At 44.3% G+C, this 14,374-nt stretch overlaps 1 protein-coding gene across 1 annotated transcript in view; it reads left to right on the forward strand.

Annotated features, from left to right (window-relative positions):
* Window positions 1-2,645: 2,645 nt before the first annotated feature.
* Window positions 2,646-14,374, forward strand: part of ERICH3 (glutamate rich 3) — a gene marked incomplete at its 3' end in the record, with an annotated part of 94,203 nt that continues 82,474 nt past the window's right edge. The window contains exon 1 of the mRNA XM_080916058.1: window positions 2,646-2,898. Coding sequence (XP_080772184.1) covers window positions 2,876-2,898 — 23 coding nt within the window. The 5' untranslated portion in view covers window positions 2,646-2,875. The remainder of the gene's footprint in view (window positions 2,899-14,374) is intronic.

Below are 14,374 nucleotides of genomic sequence, written 5' to 3' on the forward strand. Positions count from 1 at the left end.
ACGTCCCCTCCCTCCACCTCTTCATCTCCAGCCTCCCACGCCTCAGTTTCTGTCTCGCTGAATCTAATGATCACGAACAGCATTGCAACCCCATAAAGACTCTGCAGTCCAGTGCAGTGGGAAAAGACATCTGGGAAAGGAGCAGACTTCTGCCCATCTCTAGTTCCAGCCGTCTGGTTCCCTAAGCAACCTTGAATTCTTCATTCTGATTAGTTAAGCTGTTGATCTAGGTTCGTCTTTACTATCAGCCCTATCTGTCTGTGTGTCTGTCTGTCTATCATCTACCTTCTATCTCTCTGCCATTTTAATATTTGTTGTCTTAATCAGGAAAACATGATGACCAAAAACAACTCAGGGAGGAAATTGTTTATTTTGCTCACTGTTCCATATAACAGTTCAGCATGAAAAACAGTGAAGGTAGGAACTCACCTGCCGCAGGAGCCTGGAGACGGAACTGATGCAGAGGCCATGGAGGAGTGCTGGTTTCTCATGGCTGTTCAGCCTGCTTTCTTACCGAACCCAGGACCAGCAGTTCAGGATGGCTCCACCCACAATGGACTGGATCTGATGGAGGCATTGTCTCAATTGAGGCATCTTCCTCTCTCGTGGCTCTAGCGTGTGTCTGGTTGACATGAAGCTAGCCAGTGTTGTATGCATTTACCATCTGTTGTGGTTTGAATTAAGTACGGCTCCATAGACTCAAGTGTTAGAGTGCTTGACTTATAGGGATCAACACCACTAGAAAGTGTTACCTTAGTGGAGAAGGTGTGGTCTTGTTGGCGGAAGTGTGTCACTGCCTGTCTGGAGGGGGAGGGCTTTGAGGACTTCTGTGCTCAAGCTGTGCCCAGAGTGATACACCGCTGCCTATGAATCAAGATGTAGAACTCCGAGCTCTTTCTCCAGCACGTCTGCCTGGATTCTCACCATAATGATAATGGACTAAATCTCTGTAACCGTGTGCTATTCCCAACTAAATGTCTTCTTTTATAAGAGTTGCCTTAGCCGTGGTGTGTCTTCACAGCAATAAAATCCTCAGACACTATTTATAATCTATCAATCATCAATCTCCTTACCACCTATTTATTATTTATTTGTCTGTCTGTTTGTCTATCTATCAGTTTACCTGATCTTACCCTTTGGATGTCAATTATCTATGGCCTGATAACTCTGAGATTATGAACAATTTGAATTCTGCAGCAAATTTCAGGGGCTACAGGAAGAAAGAAATCACATTATAATGATTCAAACTGCAGTTCTTACGAATCAGCCAGATCTCAGTTTGAGGCTTGGTTTCTCCGCTTAGAGGCCAATGTGGTCTTAGGGAATTTGCTTACATCCTTGTGTTTCTGCATAGGCTGAAGAAGCATCTACAGAGCCCTCAGTAAAAACCATGCAGTTCAGAAGAGTGCTTTTCCTTTGTTTTGGCTCTGAACATTTGCTGACCTGTTACTTTGCTTCTGAAAACAGAATAAAAAGTAAATGTGCAAAATGGAAGATCTTATCCTTTGCTAGGAAAGGTGGAGGAAGTAGTCAGACTTGTTAAGCAATGCCTATGCCTGTTAGGACTAGGGAAAGGGGTAGGAAGGGATGGAGGGGGGATAAGGAGAAAGAGGAGTGGAGAGGGAGGGGAGGGGGAGGAGCCAGGGGAGAGGGAGAAGAGAGAGGGTAGGGAGAGATCAGTCAGGCTTGTTGAGGTTTGAATGTGGACTCTTGTGTGTGAAAACCTGGTTCCCAGCTTGGGGTGATGGTTCTGGGGACTGTGGAGCCTCTAGGAAGTTAGGCTAGGCTTGACGGGCAGAAATGGGTCACTGCCTTGCGCCTTTAAGTGGGTCTGCTGAATCCCCATTCTCTGCTGCCCAGTTTGCCTACAAATGAAAAATCACAACACTGTGGTGTCACTGGTATAGCCCTCTGATACACTGACCCCTCCCAGACCATTCGTGAAAGGTCAACTTCTCCGTCCTTCAGTTGTTTCTGTGACATATTTTGTCAGAGAGACAAGAAAGCCACCACCACAGAGCTTACCAGCACCATTGGGGATTTTAAAGAAAACAGTATCAAACTGAGTGCCACAGGACAGACAGAAGCTCTCTGCCCAGGAGGTAGTCAAGGGTGGGGTTCTATCGTCAGGAAAGAGATGGGGAAGATTTTGCTTTGGCTAGAACTTAATGATGCTGGGGAAGGTCCCAAAGAGGCTGACTGGCCTTTCATGCTCAGAGAACGTTTGCAATATGAGGAAAAGCAGAGTGTAATCGGAGAAGACAGTGGCTTTTCCACCTCTGAGTGTGGAAAGCACTAAAGAGAGCTAAAACAGAGAGCCATGGAGCTCAGCCATGGCTCTTTCAAAAGCCGCTCAACAAGGCCATGATTCAGCAGATATGTGACAAAGCAAGACCAGCAATCTGTCTTCTCAGCCCAGGAAGGAGCTAGTCTTCTGCAAGGTTTCAATCCACTACTGCCCTAGTCAGTGTGTGTGCGTGTGTGTGTGTGTGTGTGTGTGTGTGTGTGTGTGTGTGTTTTCAGGTGCCGGGGAACAGTAACCCCAGAGTAACCAAGGTGCGGCCTGCTGGACCTCTTCTCATATCGCAGCCCAGGGAGCAGGGTGGGAGCTGGCTTCCTTTCCAGCTTGCCTAGGCTTGGTTCCAGCAGCACCGCTGCTTCTCCCAGCCCTAGGTGCTTGCCTTCCCTCCTCCCTTAGCAACCGGGAGTCTGTGGACGCCATCAAGTAGCAACCGGCAGGCAGCGAGGAGCCAGCCCGGGTGAGGAAGGGCGGAGCCCAGCCCAGGTGCCCAGAGTTCCTGCCACTGCCGCGCAAAGCCACCGCTAGCTAGCCGCATCTGCACCTGCAGCGGGGTCCGGAAAGGATTCTGCAAAAATGAGCCATTCTCACCCCGCTGGGTAAGTGACAACTGGCTTTGCCTGGCTGTGGCAGGTGGTGGCTCCAGCCAGCGGCTCTCTTCCTCCTCCCTCCTGCTGCGGAGCTCTGGGGCGACAGGGAGAGGGAGGGAGAGCTGGGGGGAGAAAAAAAAACACACATACACAGATTCTAGGTTACAGGAGGATGGCAGAAATCCCAGGCATCCTCTCTCCTTCCTACCCATCCTCGCTTCTTCATAACGTTCACCACTCTTGAAATTCTCAGCCTGGAAAAATGGATGTGAAAGCCGCGTACAATAAGCAGGGACGGATGTCATCTGGGATGAATGTCCCTCAGTGTGGAACACAAGTGTTTAAATGCTAAAGTAGAAGTTACGGAAATATACATTTGTTGGGAGATTCGAGACAGAGATAAATTCTCTGTGTGACTTGCATACGAAGGAAAGGTTGTTTATTTGTCTGGGAAGGTCTCCTTGCAGGAGGAGGGCCCTCGGTTCCCAATGTATTTTCCCAGTTGCAGAAGCACCATAACGTGAACGCACTCTGTAGAACCACCTGGGCCCAGGAAAGCAGTGTGGCTGAAAAGAGGAAGCGATCAAGGAGTGAGGTGCCCACACACCAGTCTCCTGTGGATAAGGCTCTTCAGAACGCATATTCCCAACATTCAATACATAGCAGACAGCGAACAGTCTTTGCTGGTTATTAAACAAACAAGGTCCCCATTCTCTGGGAAAGGGAGAATATCCATTTGCCTTTTGAATTAAGTGTGCAGCACACATTAGATCAGCTTTTATTACTATGTATCTAGTGAACAGAGAACTCCCCTCCCCTTTTCGGTTTTTGCAAGTAATTTGAAAATGCTTTTCAGTCTCATTTATGATGCGTATTTAGGAGCAGTGGATTGGCACAGGATCATATTCAGGATCATCTGAGACACCATATTCATTATTGCTCTCAGGATCTACAGTCAAACTTGAAGATTTCGCTTTTTGTTCAGTTGTCCCAGGGAAAGGACGAGAGATAGTAATGTTTAAACTGTCCTGCTGGAAGGTGGTTTCAGAACATTTTGGAAAGTAAGGACACTGTGCTAAATTGAATTTTGCTGCTTTAATGTTTTGCTGCTGAGTTTCTGAGCAACCGTTGTTGGCCACGGGTCCCGTGGGATGGGAATAACATGTTTTCTGCAGATGCTGCTGGCACTTTGTCTGAATCCAGGAAAACGAACGTGTCAGTCTCGGTCTCTTCCTATGTTTGTCAAGTTTTTGGCTAAGTTAGAATCTGATTGTTCCATTTAATCATTTATGTGAAAATACAGGCAAACCTGCAGTTGCTTATTAAACTGTGCCAAGATTAAGACTTCAGAAACTGAAGGCAAAATTTTCTGAAGCCCCATTAGTTCCAAGCACACGAGGAAAGGGGACCGAATAAGCGTGAGTGCTATGCAGTATACCCTTCAAGGGTGATGTGAGGTTGGTACGCACATCCTGCACTAGGATGCAAAGCTTCTTGAAATATTAGCCCCATGCCTTATATGCTTTCCTCTCTAGATCTAGGACTGTTCATGGTAAGGGGAAGCTCAAGAATCACTGGTTGAATAGGTGGTACTGGCTGACAGGGCATGCGGTCACCAAAGAAAACCCTGTTAGCACAGACATTAAGTACTTATGTGAGCCAGGTTCCGTTCTGGTGTGCACATGAACTATCTCGTTGACTGCATGTTCTGAGGCTCCAATGACTAAGATTTCCACAGACAATGAAGATGAGGACCGAGAGGTTTCTAAAGGTTGAACAGCTTGGAAGGGCTAGGCCCGAAACATAAAGCTAGCATCTCTGGTCACCTGTGTCCTTCATCATCCTACTCAATAACACACGAGCATTAATGTATAGAACTTCCATTCGGATCAGATCTACATCTGATGAATCACAGACCTAGTGACCGAATATTACGATAGAGGATGGCAATAATTGTTAACAGTGCCCGTGTGAGCGTGTTAGGATTGGTTTATAAAAATAGATACAGGCTGCAGGGCTTTAAGTCCCATCACCTGAAAAAGCAAAGCCAGACAGGTCTCTATGATTTCAAGACAGATCTCCTGTACATAGTGAACTCCAGGCCAGCCGGGGCTACAGTGAGACCCTGTGTCACAACAAGGAAACAAACGAAAGGAGCAGAGATGTATTTAGTCTACATGCCGTAAACTTCAGCCAATAACAAAAGCATTCAAATTGATAAAACGTCTCCCGCTCAAATAAAAGGGGTAATTATTTCTCTTGTTTATGCTGCCATTTGGAAATAGTAAAAGTTTGAGTAGCAAATAAAAGGCTTCATCAAAGCGGAGATGCCTTCTTCATCATTACAGAGGCAGTTTGTCGTTATTCTGTTTTAAGGATAAAATGGTAATAAGGTGCAGTTTCACAATAAACCAGACACGGTGCTTCTGGACTTCCTCTTGCTGTTCAGTAGCAGCTGACGCCTTTCCCTGGCTCTTCTCCCCTCGGAGTTGCTCACCTACTTAATTACATCATCAAATGCTGGATATAAAAAGCACACAGGGCCCCATAAGGGCTTTGTTCAGATAGATGGAGTTTGGGAGTAAATAAAAATGGTCCTAAAAAGTCTTCCAAAGATAACATAGACTTCAAGGTCCAGCTGCCTCTCCATTGGTGGATGCTGACTATGACACACCATTGCCAGTTCTGTTGTCGGGAACAAATGTGGGTTTTAGAGTAAACAGGTTCATTTCACAGTCCCTCCAGTTTCCTAGGTCCCACCCACTTTGCTGTTTGTGTGTGAGTTCGCTGGGCACTCTGCCTCAGGATGGAATGGGCAATGGGGAGTCTTACATCCTCCAGATGAGAATAAAACAAAGCTCTTCCTTCATGCCCATCACTGAATCCATGGGAATGTGGCTCCCTGCCTGAGAGATCTACTTGACTGAGAAGAACCATCAAAGGTACATCTTTGAGTTAAGAGGAGAGAAGAGTTATACTCTGTGACAAGGAAAAATGCAGAGAATGCAGCTTGAAGTGTTGTTCTCTCTGATAACTCCAGAGAACCATATACCACTAGTTGTGCATCTTTAGAGAGTATTATATTTCCTGGCGGCATTGTAATGCACAATAGATGTGTCTATTATACGCCTGAGCAGCCTTCAGGGTCTTTCCCTCCATCCTTAACAACCTAACCCTACACAGAAGATTCCAGTTCATTGCCCATGTCTGTCCCCCAAATCATCTCTTTAATGCAGAATTTCAGAGTTGCTATTTTTAAATATTTGAATTTGTTTGGTGGTTTTTCTGATGGCCAAAGTGTTAACTTAGGAAACAGGTTGGTTCCACTTAACGGTTGGATTTAACGGTGCACTAGTCCTGGCATGTTTTTTTTTTTTTTAGTATAGATGCCATGCTTCTTCCTTATGCTGAACAAACCCATTCATACAAAGAGGTGAAGATGGAGGGGTGTTTGATTTGTGCTGGTAATAATAATGCTTTGAATTCCTTCAGGGATGGGTATTAAAACTTCAATTACCTGTCACCAGAAACGCTCCTTTTGATGGCTCCCCTGAGAGTTCAGCTGCTTCTGATGCAGTGGGTTGAGAACTATTGGATTTCTAATCAGACTACTTGCCCCATGTGGACGGTATTGAATATCCCTTCACATTTCTGCTTTCCTAAGCTCCATGCTCCCCTGTGGGATACCAGAGACTGAGGGGCACCTCCACTTCGTGGTAGCAGATGGGTGTTTATGATTTATAGTGGGGCAGGTATGAGCGTGTAGGAATCAATGTTTCTGGGGGGAAATATTTTACAGAAGTTTCCTTTTAAGGAAGCACAGAAGGAAGTTAAAGGTAGAGTGACATCTACTGAAGCCAGGCTTGCTCAAGTGTCGTCAGGAAAGTTTTTATGGCATCCCGTGACTGTGTGAATCCAAGTTTGCAAACTGGCTTAGAGACCACCATAATGTTTGGTGGGGTTCCCTGCTCCCTTCTGTTCTCAGAGCCTCTGCTTAGGGACACAGGAAGGAGAGACTGAGCATTCTTCAGGCTATTCTAAGAGCAAAACGGGAAAATAGACCTTTTCTAACAGGATTCTTAACTCTTAACACAGCACCAGAATAATCTAAGCATGGGGGAACATGTATTTTTGAGCCTTCAAATTTTTAACTGAACAGCATGGTTTGAATAATTGTTGGTTTTAGGTGAATAATTTTTGTTGGTGTTAGGATTTTGGGGATTCTGAGAAATCATTTCTAATTCAAACCTCAAGTGCTGTGTTTAGTTTTGAGTCTCCTGTGACTCAGTACAGACCAGGACACACGGTATGGAGTGAGAGTCATGGTTCGTTCCTCCTAGAGCATCTTTACTCCCCTACACAGATGGACGAATTCTACGTGGTCTGTGATGATCTCAGAAATACCAAGTTTAAAGGGAAACTCTCACACCTGAGTGGCGCTAAAATCAGCACAGAGAAGCAGAACACACACCTGTCATTCTGTACTGTTGTGTGATCTTTGTCATTTCCCTTCAGATTGTAAATTCCCAAATGGTATGACTGTGTGCATTCTACAAATAGCAGAACAGTTGGCTAATTCAAGGAAAACTTCAACTAGCAAAGATGTATCATGAGCAGACTTATATTTGTACTTTGTATTCAAGAGCATCATTTAAGGTAAATATATTTGAATAGTTATTCTTTATTTTCTGCGTAAGTGACTAGCTGTACAAATGGCACTGGATAATGAGGTGCAGTGTCCCCAGACTTGGGTATATCAACACACTTTACCTCGTTCTTTTCTTCCTTCTCTTGGCTTGTTTTTCTTTATTGTCCAAGTGAAGCATATGAAAAGGGACTGAGTAGTGACTTATGTATAGAACCGCGTGCTGATTTTACAGCTCTAAGAATTTCCAAGAATCTGTACCTTCACTTAAAACAGCCAAGCAGAATATTCCAGCTCCAGAAAAAAAAAACTGTTCATTTCTTACTCTATTTTTGCTCAAGTCCAGAAAAGAGACACATAACTTCACTGTTAACATCGTTGCTACTTGGCCCAAAGCAGCTCAGATGGGAGCTTGGCTTTGTGGAGGATGTGTATTCTGCACAAAGAGGAGGGGATGTGGCTGACTGAACAGAGAGCTCTGAATAGTTGTTACTGTGATTCTGTTGGTGTTAGGGTTCTAAACTTCTGCAAAATCGTTCCCAAATCACTGCTTGTGTAGTGAGCCTCAAGAGATGAACATTAACAGTGAACAGCCCTGCAATGTGGAGAATCAGTGGTTTGGATTATTTACTGTCTCCTTCCTATGGCTGACTCTTGGTCTACAGGCAGACACTGTGACGTGGAGCTTCATCTACCCAAAGTTGCATGGCTTCTGTATGATTTTCTCTTCTAGCGCAGCTGCCAGCACAGATGTGGGAAGGTCCAGAGGGTTTGTCTTAGCCAAGGTTTCTCTTCCTGAACAAAAAACCATCATGACCAAGAAGCAAGTTGGAAAGGAAGGGTTTATCCAGCTTACACTTCCACACTGCTGTTCATCACCACAAGAAGTCGGGACTGGAACTCAAGCAGGTCAGGAAGCAGGAGCTGATGCAGAGGCCATGGAGGGATGTCACTTACTAGCTTGCTTCCCCTGGCTTACTCAGCTTGCTTTCTTATAGAACCCAGGTCTACCAGCCCAGGGATGGCTCCACCCACAATAGGCCCTGTCCCCTTTATCACTAATTGAAAAAATGCCTTACAGCTGAATGGAGGCATTTCCTCAAAGGAAGCTTCTTTCTCTGTGATAACTCCAGCTTGTGTCAAGTTGACACACAAAACCAGCCAGTACAGGGATCCTGTGCCATTTCTGGTTGGCCGTTAATGGTTACATTCTGTTTGAGAGCATAGAGAATCTAGAATCAAGCTTTCTAGGTGCTCAAGGAAGACATTCCTAGTTTCCGTGCCTTATGTGGATGTTGCTACAGACACTGGTCACTGCTCTGGTTATCTGTGTTGGCTCAGTCCTGGCCATCTCAGAGTGTGACTGTGTTTGGAGACGGAGCTTTAAATAAGTAATCAGAGAATTGACATCAATACAAAGGGCCCCAATCCAAGCTGACTTGTGTCCTTACAATAGATAGAGATTAAGACACAGCAAATACACACACACACCATTACAAATGCAGTGGCCATCCAAGAACTAATAAGCGAAGCTGGCATTGATCTTTCCAAAATGGCCCTCAGGAGCAATCAGCTCTGTATACACTGGCCCAAAGTCACAGCGTTTTTAGCTTCCGGAAGCACAAGAAGATAAATACATGCTGTGTAGACCACCAGCTTGTTTTCTGGTGTGATTTTATGATGCTCTGACTCAGCTAACAAACTTGTTCTGGTCCTGGGAAGCTGAAGTAAGTTTTTATAGGAAGTGCAGCATCACAGAAAACAAATGATTGATTATTGGCAGAGTGTTAGTAATGAGTGTCTTAGTGAATCTAAACCTCATAGATCCAGCGCCTTAAAAATAACCCAAATTCACTTCACACAGTTCTAGAGGGTAGGAGTTCAGAGTGGTGGATGACATTTGCACACTTCTTCACTCACAGGTGGCTGCCTTCTGTCTCTGTCCCCACACTGCCTGTATATCAGGACCCTTTTGGTGACCCCCTGCCCCATGCCTTTTCTCTTATTCTGTGGTTCTAATCTCACTTGTGAGGGGGCTGAACACTTCCCTAAACTCTTCCCAATGTCCCCATTTCCTAATATTGCCACACTGGAGGTTGGGATTTCGACTGATGAATTTGAGTGTGCGTGTGACGCTCATGCACCATTACTTCACACACTGACATGTGAAGCCAAAAGTGCAAAAGGGAGACAAGATCCAGCCCCAGCCCAAATTTGAGGGAAACCACTGAGATGAGCTAATGAGGGTAACAGATCAGAGCTCTTCTGGGATGTGTGAAGTCAGCTTCCTCCCTATAGGAAGAACACCTTGTGTATTGTATGGACACATCACCTGTCAATTAAAAAGCCTGTGGCCTATGGCTTAAGACGAAAGTAGAGGTGGGACAACTGGGAGGAGAAAGAATTCTGGGATAGTGCCAGAGGCTGGAGAGCCCCCGGGACAATTCTAGAGCCAGATACTTGGTACCTGAGCACAGGTAACTAGTCACATGGTAAAATGTAGGTTAAAATAATTGGGTTATTTTTGTTACAAACTAGTCGGAGTAGAGCCTAGCTATATGGCTAGGTATTTGTAAATATTTTTTGTTTCTAAGTCTTATTTCTGAGATTATGTGGCTGGAAGCATGAGCCAGGGCCTACCTTCAAGACCTCCCACCCCTCAGTGCCTGGTGCCGACTGGGATATAAAATAGATCATTTGAAACTGGTGATCCATTTCCCTGTGCTGGTTATTATTTTTCTACCACAGAAATAAACATTTGCAAATTAATGAAAATACTGAGGGGTAAAATGCTGAAGCAAAAGAAGGAACAGCGGGGAACGAAACAGGCAAAATGAATGGTACAAGGCACTTCGAAAACAGCATCACAAACTACGGTTTCCATGGAATCGGAGCACATTGTTTGATGGTTGCTGTTAATTTGTTGTTCTCTCTGTGTGTCGGGCTATAATATTTCATATCTGTGGCCATTATGTGCCTTTCGTATTGAGCAGTCCCTTCCGTACATTGCTTGCTCTGAGATATTTACAGTAATATCGTCTCTATTGTTTAGGATCCAATAAAGATAATCTGTGGTTAATGAGAAGAAGAGAATCAGAAGGAACTTCAGATTGCTGGGTGCGAGGGACACAAGCGGTTTTTAATTTTCCTTCCTCCACTTATCTGTATTTTGAAAATTTTGTACTTTGAGATGACAAGAACAAGGGGGAAAATCAACTCGGATTTGAAACCCTCCCTTGCCAGTGATTACAGCGAGCATTTTCTTATATTATTTCCACTCCATGGCCCTACCATTTGCCCCTGTTTTGACAAAACTATACTATTTGAGAATCTGTTTCTCAACTGATGTAAAATTACGTCAACATAGCATCTTAGCCATAATTCCACCCCCCGTGTACATTGCAAGCCCTTGTGGGAAGAGGCTGCATCTCTCTGCGTCTCTCTGTGTCTCTCCAAGTCTCTGGATTTGCCATTTCGCTGTCACTGAGCTTTGCAATTAGCTCAGTGGTTGCTGGAAGCTGGTGTGTTAGTTACTTCCTGAACTTCTGGGACCAGCCTGGGGAGGTGTATTTTGGCGCCACCATGAGAGAGAAATCATGGGTGTTGGAATGGATGTTGGAGCAGGAGGTAACTGGTCATGTGACATCTGAGGCCAGGAAGCAGAGCGCTGTGAAGGCCGGCACTTGGCTAGGCCGCTTTCCACTTTTTGAGCTGTCAAGCACCGCAGCTCATGGCCGCCTATATTCAAGGCAGGTCTTCCCATCCTTACTTAACTGAACTCCCAAACCCTCATGGAGTGCCTAGAGCTTGGTTTCCTTGGTGATTTGAATACCATATAGATGGCACTCAAGATCAACCTTCACACAAATAAGCATTTATTTTTAGTTATTTTTTATTGGATATTCTCTGCATTTACATTTCAGATGTTATCCCCTTCCCCAAATCCCCTCCCCATTGCCTTCATGAAGGTGCTCCCTCTCCCAACCACCCTCTCCTCCCTCAGTGCCTTGGCATCCCCTACACTGGGAAAACAAGCCTTTGCTGGACCAAAGGCCTCTCCTCTCACTGATGTCAGACAATGCCGTCCTCTGCTACATGTGCACCTGGAGCCATAGGTCTCTCCATGTGAACTTATTGGTTGGTGTTTTAGTCCCTGGGAGCTGTGGTGGATTTGGTTAGTTGATAATTTTGTTCTTCCCATGGAGTTGCAGATACTTTCAGTTCCTTCAGTCCTTTCTCTAGCTCCTCCATTGAGGTCCTCATGTTCAGTCTGATGGTTAGCTGCAAGCATCCTCCTCTGTATCAGTATTGCTCTGGCAGAGCCTCTGAGGACGCATCCATATCTGGCTCCTGCCAGTAAGCACTACTTGGCATCAGCAATAGTGCTTGGGTTTGGTGTCTGCATATGGGGTAGATTCCCAAGTGAGGCAATCTCAGGATGATCTTTTCTTCAATTCCTATTCCTCTATTTGTCCCTTTATTTCCTCCCTTGAGCATTTTGTTCTCCCTTCTAAGAAGGACTGAGGCATCCACCTTCTGGTCTTTCTTTTCTTTGAGCTTCATAAGTAGTGTGAATTGTTTCTTGGGTATTTCGAGCTTTTTGGGTTAGTATCCACTTATAAGTGAGTACATACCGTGAGTGTTCCTTTGTGACTGAGTTGCCTCACTCAGGATGATAGCTTCAAGTTCTATCCATTTGCCTGGGAATTTCATGAACTCATTGTTTTTAATAGCTGAGTGGTACTTCATTGTGTATATGTATCACGGTTTCTGTTGAAGGACATCTAGGTTCTTTCCAGCTTCTGGCTATTATAAATAATGCTGCTATGAACATGGTGGAGCATGTGTCCTTGTTATATGTTGGAACTTCTTTAGGGTATATGCCCAGGAGTTATAAAGCTGGGTCCTCAGTACTTTGTCCAATTTTCTGAGGAACCACCAGACTGATTTCCAGAGTGGTCATACCAGTTTACAATCTCACCAACAGTGGATGAGTATTCTTTCTCCACATCCTCACCAGCATCTGCTGTCACCTGAGTTTTTGATCTTAGCCATTCTGACTGGTGTGAGGTAGAATCTTAGGGTGGTTTTTGATTTGTGTTTCTCTGACGGCTAGGGATGTTGAAATTCAAGAAGACCTTAGAAGGTGGAAAGATCTCCCATGCCCATGGATTGAAAGGATCAACATAATAAAAACGGCCATCTTGCCTAAGGCAATCTACAGATTCAATGTAATCCCCATCAAAATTCCAACTCAATTCTTCTTCATAGAGTTAGAAAGAACAATTTGAAAATTCACTTGGAATGTTTAAAAAACCCAGGATAGCAAAACCTATTCTCAACAATTAAAGAACTTCCAGGGGGAATCACTATCCCTGACCTCAAGTTATATTACAAATCAATTGTGATAAAAACTGCATGATACTGGTACAGAGACAGGCAGGTAGATCAATGGAATAGAATTGAAGACCCAGAAATTAACCCACACACCCATGGTCACTTGATCTTTGACAAAGGAGATAAAAGCATTCAGTGGAAAAGGATAGCTTCTTCAACAAATGGTGCTGGTTCAACTGGCACTCAGCATGCAGAAGAATGTAAATCGATCCTTTCTTAACACCCTGTACAAAGCTCAAGTCCAAGTGGATCAAAGACCTCCACATAAAACCAGGTACACTGAAACTAATAGAACAGAAAGTGGAGAAGAGCTTAGAACACATAGGCACAGGGAAAATTTTTCTGAACAGAACACCAATGGCTTATGCTCTAAGATCAAGAATTGACAAATGGGACCTCATAAAATTGCAAAGCTTCTGTAAAGCTAAGGACACTGCCAAAAGGACAAACCAGCAACCAACAGATTTGGAAAAGATCTTTACCAATCCTACATTTGATAGAGGGCTAATATCTAATATATACAAAGAACTCAAGAAGTTAAACTCTAGAAAATCAAATAATCCTATTAAAAATGGGGTACAGAGCTAAACAAAGAATTTTCAACTGAGGAATATCAGATGTGGTCAAGACATTCAGTTTTCAGGACTTCATCTGAGATTCTATAAAGTCCCAAATAACAAGTTTGGGGCACGATTTAAAGCCAGTGATCCTTGCTGAACCTTGCTGTCCTCGGGCAGTACAGTGATCCCATGTTAGGAATATCTTTGCCTGCAAAGGGGAGAGAGGAAATCAAACAGAAGCTCCGGTCCTGGAAAAAGCTATGATTTGTTTTATCTGCAGTGCACACACAGGTGATTGAGGTTTTCACTACTATCAAGACTTGGATTTGTTTTGGTAGGTCTTAATCTCTGCAAATTTTTCGTTTTTCTATGACGACAAGACATAAAAATTAAATTCAGGCATTGTATTTTTTTTTTTTTTTTAAAATAAAACCACCACAAGTAGGAAGGGAAGCAATGGGCCAGGAAAACATTCATAGGATACTTTCAGCATTCTTTGTGGTGTGTGTCATTGACCATAACTACATCTGTGGATACTCTCAGATACATGAGAGAGTAAGGAAGGGGGGGGGGTGTTCTGACTGTACCGGAGGAGGTGGACACAGGAGAAGAGACTGGGAATGATCTTTCCTATACAGTTTAATGTCTACTACAGAGCTATTGTTGCTGGCTGACTGAGATGAGGCTTGGATGGACTGTCAACCATGCCACAAAGGAGTCGTGTGACCCTAAGCAAGTTTCGTGGTTACTCTGATTCCTGACCGTGGGAGGTGTATGTCTCTTACAAGTTGTTGTTGGGACCAATCGGGATGATGATACATTTATCCCAGCGCCTGTCTCATATGAGATGATAACACTTGGTGCTTGGTTCTTCATGTAATCA

This window comes from Micromys minutus (assembly GCF_963924665.1).
Source record: "Micromys minutus genome assembly, chromosome: 4".
NCBI classification, from domain to species: domain Eukaryota; kingdom Metazoa; phylum Chordata; class Mammalia; order Rodentia; family Muridae; genus Micromys; species Micromys minutus.